This window comes from Cervus canadensis, chromosome 3 (genome assembly GCF_019320065.1).
Source record: "Cervus canadensis isolate Bull #8, Minnesota chromosome 3, ASM1932006v1, whole genome shotgun sequence".
Taxonomy (NCBI): Eukaryota; Metazoa; Chordata; class Mammalia; order Artiodactyla; family Cervidae; genus Cervus; species Cervus canadensis.
In genome coordinates, this window is record NC_057388.1 from 92,608,338 (window position 1) to 92,629,926 (window position 21,589).

The 21,589-nt window shown below is 39.8% G+C and overlaps 1 protein-coding gene across 2 annotated transcripts in view; it reads left to right on the forward strand.

The window, feature by feature from the left end:
* Positions 1 to 21,589, forward strand: part of EXOC4 (exocyst complex component 4) — an 811,011-nt gene that overhangs the window by 746,160 nt on the left and 43,262 nt on the right. For both annotated transcript variants that reach the window (XM_043463745.1, XM_043463746.1), the window contains exons 16-17: positions 3,882 to 4,060; positions 6,900 to 7,059. In XM_043463745.1, coding sequence (XP_043319680.1) covers positions 3,882 to 4,060; positions 6,900 to 7,059 — 339 coding nt within the window. The remainder of the gene's footprint in view (positions 1 to 3,881; positions 4,061 to 6,899; positions 7,060 to 21,589) is intronic.

Sequence of the window (21,589 nt, forward strand, 5' to 3'; positions counted from 1 at the left end):
CGTGACTTTATTTTCAACTAAGAGTTACTTAGTTTAAATTTCAACTGTGAAATAGCAATCAATTTCCCTAGGCATGAATCCCACTTCAGGGTTGGTCAATTTTCATTTTATCAAAAATGTCTCCTTCTGGAAGGACTGTAACTGGTGCAGTTACTGGTATCCTGATCAAAACCATACACTTCAATAATTAGCATATGAATGTCAGAATGAGTTTTTACTGGCAAAATTAATCTTTAGTTTTTAGTAACTGTTAAAGTGATCACCTATCATAAAAACGCACTGATAGTCAAGATATTTGGATTTCCCTAAATGAACAGATTCTAAAAATATAGCACATCCTATGCAAAACTTACTTTAAAATGGTTCATACATCTAAGTGTAAAATTTCAAACTGTAAAAATCCTAGAAGAAAATATAAGAAGAAATCTTTGTAACTTTGATTGGGCAAAGTTTTCTTAAAGCTAACCCCTAGAGTATCATCCATAAAGGAAAAAAATGATTAAATTGAATTTTATCAAAATTTAAAATTGTTCTTTGAAAGACATTGTTAAGATGAAAAGACAAGCCAAAGCTTGGGAAGAAATACTTACAAAATGCATGTCTGATAACTTGCTACGCTGGTGGCTCAGATGGTAAAAAATCTGCCTGCAATGCAGGAGACCCAGGTTTGATCCCTGGGTCTGGAGAAGGGAATGGCAACCCACTCCAGTATTCTTGCCTAGAGAACTCCATGGACAGAGGAGCCTGATGGGCTACAGTTCATAGGGTCACAAAGTCATACACAACTGAGTGACTAATACTTTCTTTTCAGCCTATATAAAAAACCCTCAATACTTAATAATAAGAAAATAAATAGCTCAACAAAAAAAAATTAGGCAAATGATATGAATACAAAGATGTATGGATGGCAAATAAACATATGAAAATGTATCCAACATCATTAGTCACTGCTACTGCTGCTGCTAAGTCGCTTCAGTCGTGTCCGACTCTGTGCGACCTCATAGACGGCAGCCCACCAGGCTCTCCCATCCCTGGGATTCTCCAGGCAAGAACACTGGAATGGGTTGCCATTTCCTTCTCCAATGCATGAAAGTGAAAAGTGAAAGTGAAGTCACTCAGTCATGTCTGACTCTTAGCGACCCCATGGACTGCGGCCTACCAGGCTCCTCCAACCATGGGATCTTCCAGGCAAGAGTACTGGAGTGGGTTGCCATTGCCTTCTCCCATTAGTCACTAGTAAAATGCAAATTAAAGCCCCAGTGAGACACCACTGTACATCTATTAAAATGACTAAAAAAAAAAATTTTTTTTTTTAAACTGACGACACTTGAGGGCAGTATAGAGGAAATAAGCTAGACGAAGAAAGACAACTACTGCATGGCATCACTCTATGTCAAACCTTTTTTTAGGAAATCACAGAAACAGAATAGAGAAGTGGTGGCTAGAGGATGAGAGAAATAGAAAGTGGTTGGTAAAAGGCTACAAATTTCAGCTGTAAAATAAATAAGGTCTGAGGATCTAATGCAAACCAGAATGACTGCACTTGATAACACTGTACTGTATAATTGAAATTTGCTGACAGAGTAGTACTCAAGTGTTCTCATTTTTTTAAAAAAAAGAAAGGATAAATATGTGACGTGATGGATGTATTAATTACCTAGATGAAAGGAATCCTTTCACAGTGTACACATACATCAAGTTGCCATGATGTACACTAAATATCTTATAATCATTTAATGCCAGTTACACCTCCACAAAGCTTAAGTTTTGATAAAAATTTTAAAAAGCTAACAACAAAAAGTGCTGGTGAGAATGCAGAGTGACAGGAACTCTTGTACATTGCTAGTAGGAAAGCAAAATGGCACAGCTCCTTTGGAAAACATTTTGGTGGTTTCTTACAAAATTAAATGTACACTTACCATATGATGCGGGGGCAGGAGGAGAAGGGGACGACAGAGGATGAGATGGCTGGATGGCATCACCGACTCGATGGACATGTGTTTGAGTAAACTCCGGGAGTCTGTGATGGATAGGGAGGCCTGGCGTGCTGCGATTCATGGGGTCGCAAAGAGTCGGACACGACTGAGCGACTGAACTGAACTGAACTGAACCATATGATGCAGCAATCCTACTTCTAGATATTTACCCAAGAAAAAGAGAAAATTATATTTACACAAAAACCTATACGTGAAGCTGCTTAATTCATAATCACTGCAAACAAGAAACAACCCTGATGTCAGCTGGTGATGGTTGCATCATGGCACATTCATAGGTGGGAGGTCACGCAGCAATAACAAGGAATGGACAGCAACATAGGTAAATCTCAGATGTTTGAGGCAGACTGAAGGACACTAAACCCCAAAGGCTACATGCTATATAATTGCATTTATATGGCTTTCCAGAAGAGACGAAACTGTGGGGACAGAAAATAGATTTGTAGTTGCAAGAGCCTTAGGGTATAAGTAGGGATTGACTTCACGGTGGCACAATGGAGTTCTGGAAGTGATGGAATTGTTCTATAATTTGATTATGGTTATGCTTATACAACTGATTGCATTTTTCAAAACTCATAAAACTGTACACCAGAAAGGTGAATTTACTGTTTGTAAACTGTCTGTCACCAAGATGATGATGAAGCCTGTGGTTGCATTATTAGGGATGATGCTCAAGGCTGTGGCCATTTGTTTAGGCATATTCTCGTTACCCGATGCCAGCTCCAAGCATAACAGAATCCCGACTCTGGATTATCATCCTGTCTACTTCTAGTGAACCTTTCCTGTCAAGAGCAGACAGAATACATAAAACAGTCCCTAAACTTACAGAACCTGTTTGATCTATACCTGCCAGGGGGTGGGGGAGGGATGGGGTGGTTGTATGTTTGTTTTTAGTAAATACCTGTATGTGTGGTAGAACAATCTGGCCTGAAATGTGCTTTCATTGCAGCTTAATAGAAAGGTTATGGAGTAGCCAATCCTTCCCCGGCTCAGACTTCCTTGACAGTTAGTGATATCTACCAAAAAGAACCTAAGAGTTGCGCATGTTCAGACTGACTGATTTCAACATAGGAATGCGCTGTTTCCTCAAGCTCACTCAGATGTGTCTTCTAAGACAAGTATCACCTCCTGTCCTGAAACTTTCCTAATACCCTCTGCACACTCCCATGACACCTGGGTACACGTGCTTCTGAGTAAAAAACCATCCTCTTTTGGTTGTTTTTTCTTGGTTGTCCCCATTAAGCCATGGCGTCTTTAATGGCACAAACTGTGTCCTGTATTTTCACACCTTCTAACAGATTCACACATGTTCAGTAAGCATTTTGCTTAAGTAATAGAGTAACAGTAATAAATATAATAATAGTGCTACATCCTGTGCCTTTCTATGTAGTGGTTCCTCAAAGCACCCTAGGAGGCATGTGTTGTTATCATCCCCATTTCACAGATAAGATAACTGAGGTGCGGAGAGATTAAAAAGTAACTTGCCTAAAGTCACACAGCTAGCAAATGGCAATGGAAACCAAAGCTTCAGAGATCTGTGACCTCTGCCTCTCATTTTCACTGCAACAGTGTTCCTTGAAAGAGATAATACTTTTCACTCTGTGCAAGCAACCTGTCACCGGCAAGATTTTTTAGCTTACCTATTCATCACCCCCCAATGTGTGGATTAAACAAGGGAGGATCACAGAAGCTGACCTACTCAAGATCACTCAATTTTTCTATAAGATAACTAAGATAGCTTTCTGGTGAATAGGGGGAAGGATACATAAAAATTTAAAGGGCCACTGCTGTCTTAAATATTTGGGTGTTCTGTCACAAGAAGAGGGTTATTTTCATCAGGAAGAATCATTGCTAACTTCTTTCCCCGTCTCTCTCTCTCTCTTCCAGAGTTCACTGTTTCCACTATCTCATCCCTCTTGCGAAGGAGGGGAACTACGCCATTGTCGCGAATGTGGAAAGTATGGATTATGACCCTCTGGTGGTGAAGCTGAACAAAGATATCAGCGCCATTGAAGAAGCCATGAGTGCCAGCCTCCAGCAGCACAAGTTCCAGTACATATTTGAAGGTCAGACCCTGCCCCTGTCCCTGAGAGTTTGGGAGGAGAGAAGGGTGAAGGTTTTCCTGATTTTCTCTATTACTAAAGCTCAAAACTTGTAGAAAAAGGTTTCTGATTTTTTTTTGTTTTTTGCTTTTTGGATTAAAGCAGCAATACCTAGCCTCTCTGTGTATGGCTAGGTAGGCAACAATATGGCTGCCATCTGCTCCTTCTTGATGAGGAGATTTAATCCAAGATGAGGCAGATGGCGGCCTGGCTGCCTCCTTGACACACCACTCATGAGAGCTGGGTAAGTGTGTGGAGTGGACCACAGATTAACTCAAGAGGAGCTCATAAAGGAAAAAGAAACACACGCAATAAGGAGAGGACCCTGAGAGATCCCCTAATTGGCTAAAATTATCACTGGAAGGGGAAGTTTTCTTTCAGAGAATGAATTTTTGTCTGAAGAGAAAACAGAAACCGCTGGTGAGCAGCAGTTCTGAGAAGTCTACATCCATAAATGCCTTCAGAGTCAAGGAAGCAAGGAAGGGTGTGAACAACAGCACTATCCAAAGGTGTTTGCCTTCAACATTTAAAAAATGAGCAGCCAGCCAAATCATTTGTGTGATGAATTCCTCCAAAGTACCCTTTTTTAAGACTTCCAATTATACCCCCTTTTTTCTTGTTTTGGTTGGTTTGTACATAGACCCCAGGGCCAAAAGTATCTATGATGTCTCACAGAATTGAGCCAATATTACTTAAACTAAGTAGGAAGGTACTTAGTGCAAAGGATTGTGGCAGTCTGAAGATGGAAAGAAAGTGTCAATGCCTGACCATGTCTTGCTTTCTGAAATGATTCTGTTCTAGCAAATGCAGGACCCACCCCCACCCCCCAAAAAATCCTATTTTCCCATTAAATTATGTTGTAGTGATGAAGATGTGTTCTGAAAGGGAATATTCCTGAAAGACTTTAGCCAGACGTATAAGTGATAAAAAAAAAAAAGGCTCGTCAGCCCCATGACTCTGTGTGCTGGGGGCTGAAGTCATACTTTCTATCTTAACAGTATAGGACCCATCTAAGAATCACTCTCCTGACCACACAGAATTCCCTTCTGGCTTTTGACACTGGCTCTTCCAAGTCCCACATATCACCATTCACATCCCAGAGTTTTCCTCTCATTTGGACCAGATACTTCTTGACAGCTAATCCTTCTGGGAAACAATAGAGGTATAATCCTCAGACACAGAAGAGATTTTAACTAAAAAAAAAAAAAAATCATAAATTGGAAATTTCCTATTTAAAAAGCTGGCTATCCCCCTGTCATATCACTTTCTAAATTCAAGGGCATGTTATTGAATTTCCCAAGTGGAGGAGGCGACAGCTGTCTCGGTCTTCTTGATGTGGCAAGGAGAAATATTTTATTATTTTTTTAAGGAGTGTACTTAATCACAGATATTGTTTAAAATTCCTGGTGTATAGTGATAATACAAAGCAGACCAACCTTCAGTTGGTTTATTATTATAATTTATCATGCTTAATTATTATATACATTTATTTCTGTAATCTGCTTTTTATTCTCTATAACCAGTGTACTTAGGGCAGACCATCCTAAACCACTGCAGAACAAAATTCTGCCTGAAATTATGGGCTCAAGGGCATCATAGCAAAAGAACCTACAGAGATTTTTCACATAAATTGTCTAGCTTTAAATGTAAAATCCGTGTGTGTGTTTCTGTTCCTTTGAGTGAAAAGCTTTTTACTTCACCTTAGAAGAGTAGCTTATTTGTCATCTTGAAGCAACATTGGGTGAGTGTAGCTGAAGCAAGAGATGATGCCTTCTGTCCTTTTCCTCCATGTATCCTAATCAAGGGAAAACTTGTTTTGAAGACAGAAGGAGCCTTTGAACCTGAAGTTACACCCTGAGACAAAAATAGTAGACTATTCTCAACTAGTCGGACTAACTTGAAATTTCTGGGAAAATACCTTGCCAGAGTCCAACTTTGTAAGAATATGGGAAGAAGGAGGAAGAGAGGTTTACTTAGTTCCAAGTATTTAGAATTAAAATCTAACTTCTAAAAATGGTAACCCACATGTTCCTCAGCTTGTTCTGAACCAACATTCCTCAACTTCATTACCTAAGATAACCTGAAATGGGATCTCCTAGTTTGTTGACATCCTAACCAGCAATTTGTCGAGTTTCACAGACCTTAAGACTTTGGCAATGAGAACAAATCACTTAACGACACCCTGAAAACTACACAGGAGTCTTGTGGGAACTCAGCAGTCAATGTATGATCTGCTTTGTTTCTAATTACATTCTCTCCCCTTACTCTTTTAGAAATATACCCCATTGTCAGTGTTGAGCTATGTTAGCATTAATGCCAAGAGTCCAATTTCCTATTGATTTATTTTTATTTACATAGGTTCCCAATCAACTTTTGAGCCAAAAGTACAACCCCCACCTGTTTTGTAGGAGGAAAAGGAAGCTAAACAGATGATAGTATTTACATGTGGTGTTCTCTGCTTTAAAATAACTCAACAGGAAAAACAAGTTTTATGCAGTAATGTAAAACAATCTAGCATATACTCTTAAGCCTTGGCATGTGGCTTTAGCTGTATATGGCAGTACAGAAACTGTGGATGTACCAGGTTTTTTATCAGCATAAAGCCTCCCCACTTGTAACTCCTTGGGCAGTATTTAACTACTCTGAAATCATGGTAAGATCAGGTGGTCCAACCATCAGAGCTAAGTTTTCTTTGGTCATTTACAGTTTCTGAGGAGTAGAGAGAGGAATCCTGTGTGTCTGTTTCTTCAAGATGGCATTAATCTGTCCCCTCCCTCCCCATCGCCCCGTGCTGATCCCTCAGGCCTGGGACACCTGATCTCCTGCATCCTTATTAATGGGGCCCAGTACTTCCGGCGCATCAGTGAGTCTGGCATCAAGAAAATGTGCAGGAACATTTTTGTCCTGCAGCAGAATTTAACCAACATCACCATGTCACGGGAGGCAGACCTGGACTTCGCAAGGTAAGAGACGGTAGATTGGACTCAGTTCGTGTTCCAAAGCATTCTACCAAATCATTAATAAAAATGGATTCTTAATCATTAAAAAGCTAGTTTAAAACATGAAACAGAAGTGATGGATGTTAATTAAACTTATTGCAATGATCTTTTCACAATATATCCATATATTGAATTATTACACTGTACATCTGAAACTAATATGTCAATTATACCTCAGTTTTAGAAAAGGAAAAAAAATGGAACTAACAGATGTCCTTTGGTAATAGAGAAGTAAGTCTATAAAATTGTTGAATGTTTAATGACTGTAAAACAGGTAATTTTTCCTATTGTCTAACTTAAGTTCTTTTACTACAGAACTTCAGTAACTTTGTTTTCTAATTGTAAAAGTAATGTGTGCTCATTGCATAAAATATGTAACATAAAGTACAAAGAAGAATATAAACATTACTCATAAACTTTTAATCTAAAAATGCGATATTTTATATACTTTCTCCGGTTTTTATGCATGTGCTGTGTGTACAAGTGAGTCTCATTCATGGGCATGTGTATCATTTCTTTTTTCAAAATTGTTAATGGGTTTTTTATTCATTTGTGTTTTCCTATATCATCAGTAACCTTTGAAAACATGGTTTTTCCCATATCCATTAATGTCCCTTGAAAATATTCTTTTTAATGCCTGAACAAATGTTTCATGGGGTAAGTCATAATTTATTTATCTGATTATTAATATTTGCAGATTTGTAGACACTGGGATTTTTTACATATTCTCTCATTATAAATAGTATGTATTGAATGTATTTTTACATGAATCTATTTCCTCATCTCTTCTCTCCCAATTGAAATCCATCCCCCCTTCTTCCTTTCTTTGGGGAGAAAATGGTTACTCATCACTCTCCATGCTATTCTTTCATGTAACTGAGGTTATTTTTTAAAAACAGCATTTGGACTTTCTCTTTTCAAGGTTTGCTGATCTCAGTTTTTAGGGTTTCCTTGTAATACTCTTTTTCAAATGTAAGAGTTAATCTTCTTCTCTCTTTATGTGGTCTCAACACTACCCATACCTTTCTTAAGTCAATGGATCTTTGGGGCTTTAATGAAAACTTTAGAAGTTTTGAAGAGGATGGATGACGATTATGGTGTTGTTGTTTTATTGCTGATTATACCTGGATGAATTTTTCCATGAACCCCTTTATGGCTGGGGAGTATTGTGTTTTTAATAGTCCAGCATGCTCCTGCCTATTATTTAAGTATTTCTGTGTCTTTTCACTTGACTTTTTTGATTTCTGAAGAAGTTTAATAAAATTTGAAACAATTCTTGAGAAATTTCTGGGGATAATAATATGCTGTATCACTTTGACAGTTATTAAGACATCCATGCTAGGATCTTTGTCTTGAAATCACATAGCCATACATCTTCACTTCCAACCTTCTTCTCCAAGCTGTCACTCGTTTGTTCCATTGCTACCCTGTTGTTCTGCTTTTCTGTCCTCCTCCTCTATCATTTTCTTTCTGTTTGAGTGTGTGTGTTCCTTAAATTCCCTGTCTTAAGCTAAATTCAGTGGAAAGTGTTCCTTGCTCAGATTAGGGAAACCAGGTGTGACTGAATGCTGCATTTATTTGGCCTCCCTTATGGGGAATGATCTCATTATTGAATTAGTCTATTCATAATAACATTGAAAATGGAAGTTAAGAACACAGAGGCCTGAGGGATACAGAGAAGCATTACTAATTCTCTGAGGAATATAATTCCTAAATTCAATCATCCTTTTTTAGATGATTTTTTTTTTTATTTTGCTGTAGTAAGTAAATTAACACAGCTTTTGACAGATACTATGGGGCCTGCACACATACTAATAACCCTAGCATCTGAATAATGAAATGATGACTGGGCAGTATTGAGGTTGACATTGATGGGCCGTGTACCAGCAAAGCATTTCTTCAGTGAGGCCATGCCTGTCACGGTTGGATTTGGGAGTGATATCCGAGGAAGTGGTTATAAGCTAAGAGATGACCACTTGGGAGAGGTACTGCTCTTATTTCTCTTCATGGATTTTGAGAGGAGATAGGCTAGCCCAAGTATATAGCATTAGATGATTCAGTCGTGATCACAGTTCAGAAAGACACATCTTTACTAGACTTGTAAGCTCCAGGAAGCCTAGATTCTCTGCTTCCTCGGTGTGTAAACCAGAGTAAGTGCTCACTTTCTATACTGGATGAATGACTAGGTATCAAACCAAGGCTTCTTTTTGTGGTAAGGAGCTTGGCCAATGCAAAGTCTAGTTTATCTTTAACATCCCAAACATTTTAACCAGCTGACGTGAGATCATTTTCTTATAGGCTGTTGAGAAACAGAGCATCTCCTTTGCAATTCGTTCTTTCTAGAAAGTGTTACAAGAAAGAATACTACATCCCTAACTATTCATAGGCTCTTTCTCCTTCATTTTCTCTTGCTCTCCTACATACACATATACTAAACACACTTTCTAGCGTTGGTTGTTGTGTTTTTTTTTATAGTTTTTTATAGTTATTTTTTGTTTGTTTTTTCTGTTCTTGATTTTGGTAGGGACAGGTTTTGTGAAATGGGCTCCATCAATTCTACTGAATGTGAAGGGATGTAAAATAAACATGAGTGATACCAAAATAGCCAGAAATAATAGACTGCAACAGTGTGTCTCAGCATTCCTTAAGCAATGTCTAATCAAGCATGGACAACATCTGTATTTCCAGCAAACCTTTCTAGGAATGTTATCTTCTAACGCAGTAATTAATCACTAGTTGCCATGTGTCAGAAAACTTACTTAACAAGAAGTTGCAAGGCTCCTGTAGCTTTTCACTTTCATAGCCTTCCTGGCCAGTGGAAAATAGAACACTCTTCCACAATAAAGAAATGAGAAGATCTGGACTCATTCCATTTATGATAACTCTTCTGCTCATGGTATTGTTAAGTTGTCTCTTTCTTTGTACACACCTTTGGTCCAACTGATCTCTAATAGGAATAAATCTTGAGTGAGCAAAGGCTCAAAATAATCTATAAAATGACCAGAACTGCTAAGAGACCCTGTCACCTATGGTAATGATCTCTGCTATGATTTTGACCCTTTTGACCCAACCGTTGATTTTCAAGCTCAAAAAGAGGCCTTGTCCTCGAAAATCACTACAGACTAGCTAGAAAGTGGAAGGCCTCTATGAGTGTGCTCTTTAGTTGCCTTCATCAAAGATCATCTTACCCTGAACTTCATGTGCTTTGAAGCAACCCACTAGTCAGGAGTAAAAGGAGAGGTCTGAATGAGTACTTCCATCCCCAGGGTGAATCTGGCAGTCTTTATAGTTGAAGTGAAGCAATTGTTGGGGAAGAAAAAATCCCAGAATTTTCCTCCTAGTACTTCCATCCCTTCCCACATTTCCCTTTTGTATTGGTCTCTCTCATTACAGTTGCCTCTCTTTTCTCCTTTCTTTCTCCTGTTGCCTCTATTATCTCTCCTTGGTTCTGTGGTCTTTTTGGTTTTCTTTAGATCTCTCTCATTCCTTAATCTGGCACAGGTAAGGAAATGAAAGCTAGAGTTCAGGAAGTGGTGAGGCCCTAACCCACAAGGAAGTGTCCTCATCTGTTCACTCATTCATTCAACAAATATTTACTGAGTGTGCATCCTCTCTAGGTCCTGCCCTTGTAGAATTTACATTGTTATGGGCAAGAGAGACAAACTAATAAACAAGTAAAATACAAAGTATGTCAGATGATGGTACGTGCTATGGTGCAAAATTAGATGTTAAGAAGAATAGAGTGTATTCAGATATAATGAAGGTAATTTGTGATTTTGAGTGTTTAGGGAAGTTCTTAATGAGACGGTAACATTTGAGGAAAGACCTAAAGGAAGAGTAGGTCATGTAAATATCTAGAGGAGCTTCTGAGGAAGGGAGCACTAGGAGCAGAGAACTAGAAAGAGGCATGTATTTAGCATTTAAAGAACAGAAGAAAGGCCAGTAAGGCTGAAGTAAATAAACAAGGAAAGAGTAAGAGATGAGTCAGAGATTTAATCAAAGAGGCTGAGATCTTGAAGACCAGTGTAACAACATTGGCCTTTACTTTGAGGTTCAAAGCTATTAGAAGAATTGGAACAGAAGAATGCCATGATCTGACTTATGTTATAAAAGAGTCACTCTGGCTGCTATGTGGAAAATAGATGATTTTCTATTTTTCCTGAGGAGGGGAAATTACAGACAAGGGCAAAAACAGAAGGATCTGTTAGAAAACTATTGCAATAATCTGGGTGAAAAATAGTGGTGATTCAAACCACAGTTGTAGCAATGGAGAGGATGAGAAATGGACAGATTAGGATATATTTTAAAAGTAGAGATAACAGGATTTGTTAAGGGATTGGAAGTGAACAAGTGGCCCCAAGATTTTTGTTCTGAGAAATTCAAAGGATGGTATTTTCATTTATTGAAATGAAAATGAGCCAGGCGACAGGAAAGGCGGATTGAGTTGAGGGGGCAGGCAAATACAAAGAGGCTATCAAGAGTTTGGATTTAGAAGTATGAAATTTGAGATGCTGATTAGATGTCTAAATAGAGGTAAAGAAGAGAGACCTGGATACACAAATCTAGAGTTCAGGAAAGAGGTGGTTGTTGTCTCTCAGTCGTGTCTGACTCTTTATGACCCCATGGACTGCAGCATGCCAGGCTTCCACATCCTTCACTACCTCCTGGAGTTCACTCAAACTCACGTCCATTGAGTTGATGATGCCATCCAACCATTTCATCCTCTGTCTCCCCCTTCTCCTCCTGCCCTCACTCTTTCCCAGCATCAATGGTCTTTTCCAGTGAATCGGCTCTTCTCATCAGGTGGCCCAAGTATTAGAGCTTCAGCTTCAGCATCAGTCCGTCCACTGAATATTCAGGACTGATCTCCTTTAGGATTAATTAGTTTGCTCTCCTTGCTGTCCCAGGGCCTCTCAAGAGTCTTCTCTAGCACCACAGTTTGAAAGCATCAATTATTCGGTGCTCAGGCTTCTTTATGGTCCCATCTCACATCTGTACGTGACTACTGGGAAAACCATGGTGTTGACTATACGGACCTTTGTTGGCAAAGTGATGTCTCTGCTTTTTCAGGAAAGACATATAGGCTGGAAATGGGAGTTTGGGGTTCATTAGCTTATAAATGTGATGTTAAAGCCATGAGACAGAGTAAGAAGTGAGACTGCAATGAGAATGAGTAGAGCAGAAAGAAAGGCTGACCAAGAATTGGTCCTTGGGTCCTCCACTGCTTAGATGTTGGAATACTGGGAAAGAACCAGCAAGGGAACCTGAAAAGGACCAGCTTATAAAGTAGGAAAATAGCCAGGAGAGGTTTGTGTCCTAGAAGTGAAGAGAATGTTTGAAGAGGAGAGTGTCTTCATCTGTGTTAAATGCTGCCAGTAGGCTAAATGAGCTCAGGATAGAGAATCAGCCACGAGTAGACTTGATCAGATATCTGAAATGCTTTGGTTTTCATTCCTTTATCTGCCCTACAACTTACCTAGTGTAGCAACAAACTTGGAACATATTTAGGGAAGGCTGCTCACTCCTCAATTCCATGGTAGGGTCTGAAGCATTCAGGGCAAACAGAAGTGCAATTAGTGTGATTCTAGTGTGATATATGAAAGACCAAATTGGCAACTTCTTTTTTCTCATTGAAGAGTTTGAAAGAAAGCCCTGCTCTTCCCAGCATACGTACTCATCGACCTCCCATGATGAAGCAGAGTTGTGATCACTCTTAGAGAGATACTAACCAATGGTGACTTCCCTGGTGGCTCAGATTGTAAAGAATCCACCTGCCATATGGGAGACCTGGGTTCGATCCTTGGGTTGGGAAGATCCTTTGGAGGAGGGCATGACAATCCACTCCAGTATTCTTGCCTGGAGAATCCCCATGGACAGAGGAGTCTGGGGGGCTACAGTCCATGGGGTTGCAAAGAGTCAGATATGACTGAGTGACTAAGCAGAGCACCCAACTAAGTGAATTTGCTTTTAATGATGGCAATCTCTGCTCCTAGGTGCCCCACCCCTCTTTAGCCCCAGTTCCTCTTCCAGAATCTCCAAGTTAGCTTTGAAGCTGTTCTGTACATGTTGACTTAACCAAGTCCTTTATCTCTTGTATATAGTACCCATACTATGGAGTGGGAACATCTACTCCACAGAAGACAACAGAAAAATCTTACTGACGGAGAGTAAACCATTTGGTACCTGGTAACAAAAGAAGAAAAAAATCTTGCCTGAACTGCCTCCTCTGGACATAGGTTTATATGGAGAACTACAGTACATCGTATTTGTTTGACTCAATAAGAGGTTGAATCAAGAAAGTGAAAAGACCACCAGTAGAATGGGAGAAAATATTTGGATATCACATAGCTCATAGGGATTTATATCCAGAATATATAGAACTCTTACAACTCAATAATACAAAAGCAAATAATCTTAATTAAAGATTACGTAAAGATATCCCAGTAGCAATGTGCATACCTAGTACCCCAATCTGATTCTAAGTACTGTTCTTCTATAAAAGGAAGCTGGGCTCCTGAAGGAAATGACTGATTGTAGGACTGGAGCAGGAAGTAGACAAGATGAACCTGTAGTATTAATACTTTTGAAGATCTCCTGGAAAAGGAAATGGCAACCCACTCCAGTATTCTTGCCTGGAAAACCCCGTGGACATAGGAGCCTGGGCAGACCACAGTCTATGGGGTTGCAAAGAGTCGGACATGACTGAGCGACTTCACTATAGCACCAGAAAGTAAGGAAGTACTGGACACACGCACACACATAACACAGGTGTCAAAGAGGCACAGGAACCAACGGGAATAGCTCCCAATGGCAAAGAGGGGACCATTTGAGCAACAGAATAAGCAAAGTACTGCTGAATATTAACCCAAACTATCAAGTCCATACTGATGTAAATGGTTGAATACAGTAATAAACAAGGAGGAAGAGAAAAATCTGTGCAGAGGCATTCCAGATAGATTATGAAGCTAATCTGAAGGTAGAGACCCACTTTTTAAGACTGTTGCACATAATGACTTCCCTCCAAAGAGTACATATGGAATGTGGGGGACTAACTTTATAGTGGAAAAACCTGACAAATAGTATTTCAGCCCCGTGATCAAGGTCAGCATCAATATGCGTAAATCGTGACCCATATAATAAAGAGAAAAAGTATCAAATAAGTTCCAGTACATGAAGATCCTGCAAAATACCCATCCAGTTCTCCTCAAAACTGTCAAGTTTATTAAAACCAAGGAAAATCTAAGAAGCTATAATAGCCGAGAGGAACCTAAGAAGACATAATAACTACATGTGATGTGGTAAACTGGGTAGGATTCTGAAACAGAGAACAGACATTAGGTAAAAACTAAGGAAATGTGAATAAACTATGGACTTCAGTTAATAATGTATCAATATAGGTTCATCAGTTGTGCTAAATGTATCATACTAATGTAAGATGTTAAATTTGGGTATAAGTCAAACAGGAAATCTCTGTTCTAGTTCTATCTTCCCAATTTTTGTATTAGTCTAAAACTGTTGGGAAAAAATAAAATCTATTAATAAAAAATTGGGCAAAAAATTTTAATAAACATTTGTCTAACAAGACATATAGATGGCCAGTATACATATGAAAAGATGCTCAACACTATTTGTTACTAGGGAAATGCAAACCAAAATCACAATAAGATACCACACCACAGCTACTAGGATTACTATAATCAAAAAGACAATAGCAAGTGTTGGATTACTGTAATCAAAAAGATAGACAATAGCAAGTGTTGGAGAGAATGTGGAGAAACTAGAATACTCATATCAGTACATTGCTGATGGGAATATAAAATGGTGCAACCGCTTTGGAAAACAATTCATAAATTCCTCAAAAAGTTAGCCATAGAGTTACTGTGTGTGTGTGTGTGTGTGTGTGTGTGTGTGTGTGTGTGTGTGTGTACGCATGCGCATGGGTGTGCTCAGTCGTGTCCATCTCTTTGGGACCTGATGGAATATAGCTCACCTAGGCTCCTCTGTTCATGGAATTTTCCAGGCAAGAATACTGGAGTCGGGGACTTCCCAGTAGTCTAGTGGCTAAGACTCTGTACTCTTAATGCAGACAGCTGGGGTTCCATTCCTGGTCAGAAAACTAGATCCCACATGCTGCAACTGAGACCTGGTGCAGCCAAATAAATAAAACTTAAAAAAAAAAAAAAAAAAAGAATTCTGGAGTGTGTTACGATTTCCTCCTCCAGGGTATCTTCCTGACCCAGGGATCGAACCCACGTTGCTTGGCATCCATATGATCTAGAAATTCCACTCCTAGGTATATACCCAAGAGAAATGAAAATTTATATCTCCACAGAAATTTGTACATAAATGTTCAGAGCAGCATTATTCATAAAAGCCAAAAAGTGGAAACTGCTGAGGTAACCATCAACTAAGAAATAAAATATGATCAATCCATACGTACAATAGATTTATTCAGCTATAAATACAAAAGTACTAATATATGATACAACATGGATAAACCTTGTAAACTTTAAGTGAAAGGAGCTAGTCACAAAAGATCATATGTTCTTTAACTCCATTGATATGAAATGTTCAAAATAACCAATGTTATAGAAGTAGAATGCATAGTGGTTGCTTAGAGCTAGTGGATTGGAAGAAAATGGGACATGGGTACAAGGTCTCCTTTTGGGGTGGTCCTAAGATAGATTGTGTTGACAGTTGTACAGCCTTACAAATATATTAAAAGACATTTAATTGTGCACTTTTAATGAATGAATTGTATGGCATGGGAATTACCTCTCAATAAAGCTGATTTTTTTTTTTTAGAAAAGAAAAACTGACACAATGTTATATGGCAGTTATACTTCAATTTTTTTAAAAGGTTGAACTTTAAAGATTTTTAAAGTCCTAAATGTTATAGGAAATAAGTAGCCCAAGTTTTGTGCTCACATTAATAGGGAGCTTTGTAAAGGAAATATCTAACACTTTTTGAGTTTTCCTAACCCATCTGAGAGAGATCAAGACAGAGTTTTGGAGGAGATAATACTTAATACTAATCTTTTTTAAACATATCTGTTTCTTTGGCTGTGCTGGGCCATAGCTGCGGCATGCTCACTGAGTTACAGCATGTGGGATCTAGTTCCCTGACCAGGGATCGAACCTGGGTCCCCTGCACTGGGAGCATGAAGTCAGCCACTGGACCACCAGGAAAAATCTCAATACTAATCTTAACTGAAATTATCCAGGATAGGGAGAGAGCCATTTGGAACAGAAAGGGCAGTTCAGGGTGACTGGAGCAGATGCTCAAGGAAGGCGGTGGTGAAATGTAAGACCTGAGGGGAGACCAGAGCTGGCTCAAGATAAGCCCCGCCCTATCAGAGACCTCTCTACAGTTCCAAGACATGCCTGCTTTTCCTATCAGCATTCCCCGTATTCCTTGCCCTGATTTGTTTTTTAGCACATATCACCATCCGATGTATTTAATATATACTTGTTTCTTTGTTCCTTGTCTATGAACTCTAGAAAGCAAAAACTCTTGTTCGTTTCTGTATCTCCAGGGCTAAGAACAATACCTGGCATATAGTGTTGTTCAGCCACTAAATTGTGTCCAACTCTTTGCAACCCCATGAACAGCAGCACGCAGGCTCCTCTGTCCTCCACTATCTCCAGGAGCTCGCTCAGACTCATGTCCGTTGAGCCTGTGATGCTATCTAACCCTCTCATCCTCTGCTGCCGCCTTCTTCTTTTGCCTTCAGTATCTCCCAGCATCAGGATCTTTTCCAGTAAGTATGCTCTTCACATCAGTTGCCCGAAGTATCAGAGCTTCAGCGTCAGTCCTTCCCATGAGTATTTGGGGTTGATTCCCTTTAGGATCAACTGGTTTGATCTCCTTGCAATCCAAGGGACTCTCAGGAGTCTGTAGTAGGCATTCAGTAAATATTTGTGGCGTGATAACTTTAACCTTGTTGTGGCCTAAAGAGCTTTAAGCAGAAAAGTGGGATGGTCAGATTTGTTTTCTAAGAAGATTATTTCAGCAACTGTATAGAAAATGGCCTTGAGGGCAATAACCCTAGAGGCCTTGCAGACCAACTGGAAGGTAATTGTAGAGAGAGAGATGTGTAGAGCCTGAACTAGGTCAGTCTTGGTGGAGATGGAGGCGACAGATTTGAGATGTGTAAATGAGCTGAAATGTGCAGGATGTAAAGAGTAATTGAATGTTGAGGATAAAGAAAAATGGGTCCGGTTTGACCCTCCACTCTGACGTGGATGTCTAAGTGGGTCCCCACACTGATAAATCAGATAAGCCTATAGGAAGAGGGAGGAGTCGGCTTGGCAGAAGGAAGACCATCAGTGGACGTGACAAGTATAAGATGTGTGTCAGATTTCCAGTGGAGATGGCTCATGTGCAACTGGGTGTGTAAGCTAGAAGCTTGGAGAAGAGTGGAGGAGGGGAGGGGCCTGGTTTGAACGGTTTGGGGAATCATCAGCTTGAGGTTGTTATTTCAGACCATTGGAGGACAGGACTTCTCTGGCAGCCCAGTGTTTAGACTAGTGGAACCCCTCCGTGCTTCCACTGCAGGGGTCATGGGTTTGGTCCCTGGTCAGGGAACTAATATCCCACAAGCTGCATGGCACACCCAAAAGGGGAAAAAAAAAATGAGAGGAGATGGGGAACACCAGCATAAAAATGGGCATGAGAAGGAAGAGGGACCCCAGAAGAGGACAGGGAAGGAATCACCCCACAGTACAAGGGCCAGAAAAGAGCAGCACATGGAATTGCTACCTGCACTGACATGGTACTTTCCCCACAAACGGAGCCAGCATCTTTCTTCCCAATCAATGAACACATCTTCTCATTTCAATTTCTCCCAACTCCTCTTCGAGGTAGACTGTTTAAATGCTTTCCTCAAGGCGGCAGAGCAAGTGACAAAGCCAGCCTAAGCATATCCACTTGGGCTTCTGCTTTATCCTTGACCTTGTGCTTTCTCTGAGGCCAGTGATGACCTCTGGCGTAGCTGAGAATGTTGAATTCCTTCCAGGGGAGCTGCTTTGGTAGACATGATTCCTACAAACCTATTGTCCTGGGAACATTACTTTGGATTTCTGCCGAAAAGGTTATCATGGGTTTTCCTATCTGAAGTGACCAGGGAGCTGTTTGATAGGTAGGGATTAGCAATGACATGCTGCCATCTACTGGAAACACCCACAGACATCCAGACAGACCTGTGGTCTCTTAACTCCCCGTCACTCTGATGAGTCAGGACGGGGCTGCCTCAGTGGTAGGCTTCAGAGGTGAAAATAATAAAATGTCCTCACCTATCACATGAAATTTCCTTAGACTGCCTTGCTTAAAGAGCAACTCTATTCCTAAAATATATATATGTATTTTCCCATTATTTTCACATTTTCCCCCAACTTTATTGTGCTATTAGTCTTATCTGCCTTTCTGATTCTGGAGTAATGCATCCTTTTTCCAACCTTTACCTGTCATATATTCCAGATCTGTGGCTCAAGATTATTAACCGTATGAATTTGTGATTAATTTTGCAGGAGAAATTAGTCTGCTATCAAAATTCTTTTAATGATGATGCCACTAAAAATTCTGTTACATTCTCCTGAGTTTCCTAGTGATGCCAAGCTAACCCTGACTTTCCTAGGTACCCAAGTCATTGGGGAAATATAAGAGGCTACATGGCTTTTGCTCCCTGGAAGAAGGAAATATGCCAGTTATTAAAATTTAGTAACAAAAGAAAACTTTGTATGGCATGACCTCTGAGGTAATTTTTGTAAGTATTATTATGAGTAGATTTAAATATCATTACATTCCCCCTAATTAAACTTGTATTTGACTTTGTTTCTGACCATACCTGTTTCTAACCATACCACTTTCTACTGATCTCCTTTTTCTGTTTACTGCACTTATAGTAGGTTCCATACATTCTACCAACTAATTGGTAATTAATTGCTTTATTAATTAGGTGAGGATGCCTACTGGTCTTCATATCCCCCAAGAGTACAGCAGAACAATGAGCTCTCAGAAGGCTCTCAAAAAATAATGCCTGTCAGTGCTGGTGTTTGATTCCTTCTAAACCTATCCAGTGTGTGAGCTTTGATTAAGTAAGATTTCTTTTGATTATGCTCAATTAATGTCACCATACCTTGTACATATATAATGTCAATGTATAATTTAGGGTTCCCCGAGATTATTGGCAGCCATAGTCGTCGTCTTCCCTTTGTTGCACATGTGCTAGAATTGGAATGATTCAGAGATTAGCATAGATGGCAGGTGTTATTATATCCAATAAAGATCCTATGAAACAGAAATCAGAAGTGACTTGTCCAAAATCTCTCATCAAGTTGTGCTATTTATATCCCCTGCATGGCCTCTGTAGTCACCATAGTGTGGAAATTAAATTAATTCACCCAGTGAGGCCATTTTTCTGCCAGGAAAGGATTGTATCATTCTAGAAAGACATTACGCTTATTCTGTGACTAAAGCCCAGGAGAGATAATTCTAATGATCACTTTATTAGAATCCTTACTGAAAAACTTGAGACTGGAAGCTGACACCTTTCTTGTCTTATAAATAAAGATAGAGGGTTTAATTTTGATGCTTAAAAGGAAGAAACAGGCACAATTGGCTGTAGTGATATAAACAGAGCCACAACCCTTTACAAATCACATGGAGGCCAGACTTCCTCTGCACTCCCTCTCTTGTTCCATTTTTGTACAGAAAGCCCGTCTCTCCTTTCCCACCCACTGCTTGGCCTGACACCACTTGCCGGTCTAAGAGAACAGTGCTGAAGGGAGGCCAAGTGGCTGCAATGAGCTCACTGGTCAGCACCCAGCCAGACCATTTTGCTCACTCAACCCCCCTAACAGTCAGGTCCATAACCATTTCTCACCTTATCATCTCTTTCCTCTCCACCTCAATTTTCTACCCTCTGTAATTATTAAATAATACCTTACTATATCCATATGGTTCTTCATTTGTTGTTGTTGTTCAGTCACAAAGTGTGACTACTCAAAGTGTCCTACTCTTTGTGACCCCATGGACTACAGCACACCAGGCTTCCCCGTCCTTCACCTGAACTTCACCCAAACATCAACCTCCCGGAGTTTGCTCAAACTCAGATCCATTGAGTCAGTGATGCCATCCAGCTATCTTCATTTGTACCTATTGTGTAATTACTTTATTGCTCTGATTCTTACTAACATGTTCTTCCTCCCCACCTCACTATAAAGTTCTTATGACTAGTTACCATGATTGTGTTTTGCTTTCTTTTGGTTTCTGAAATTTGTCTTTTGTTTTCCTTTTCTTCTCTGTAATAGTCAGCAACCTAAAGTGTTCATGAAGATAATGTGAGTTTCCAAGCATGCTTGATGAATATGAATTTCCTTGCATGTTTCAGAGAGCATCCATAGCTAATTATAGATAGGTTACCAAGAAATAAACATGTGCCTGATAGACCTGTAGCTGCAGACTGCTTTCACTAAAGCAAAGACAGCATCTAGCAGTCAAGTAACTTTAATGTAGATCACCTAGAGGCCTAATTATTTACTTTCTCCCAGTGATGATGATGATATATTCCCATTTTAATAAAAGAGTAGTTATTGTTACTATTATATAACTGAACTCAATGAATGACATGAACCTTAGGAAGTGTTTTATCTACATTGGTTCACTGAATCCTTCCTGAAACTCCATATGTGGCTCTTACCACCCCATTTTCTAGTCAAAAATAAAACAAAAGCTAAAGCTTGAGGAGGCCAAGTAAATTCCCAGTTTACACAATAATGAGCTTCAGGATTCAAACTTAGGTCAGTCCAACCCCAAAGTCTCTGACTGTCCTTAACCATGCGAAACCAGGGCTGTCGTTTGGTAAATCCTAGGTTTCTGTTTTGCTTTGTTTAATTAAAATATGATTTTATTTTTCAATTAGGCTCTTCTCTTTTTCATTCCTTTATTGGTTCTGGTTGTGTGTCTCCATCGAGCTCTGGTCTTGGCAGCTGTGGTTAGCTTTAATTAGCAGTATCCCTGGAGGACTGCAGACTCCTCTTTCATGAACATGTTGGCGCTGCTTTTGCTCAGCCAGTCGGTACCGGTGCTGCTTGCTGGTCACCTGCCCACTTTTCCAAACAACTGTCCAGGAGCAACAGTGCTGGACGCCCAAGACCATGCTCTTGGAATCATAGCGCAAATTAGAACCACTGCACGATTCATCTTTCCAGCAAACTCTTTGATTAGTCCCAAGTACATATGCCTTTGCTTTAAAAACACTGTGCCAAATGGCCCTCAAAAGCCAGAGGGTGTAAGAATTTCCCAGGGAATTTGCTTTTGGTGGAATTCTCTGACTCCATCCATAAAAATTCTGATTTCGACAGCTGAGGGTGGGGCCTGGGCATCTGCAGTTTGTTTAACAGGTGCCCAGGGATCCTGACGCAGGTAGTTTTTGGACTCCTTTGGTGAAGTACTGGTCTAACCTCATGTTCTTTGAGACTCCACAATATCCAG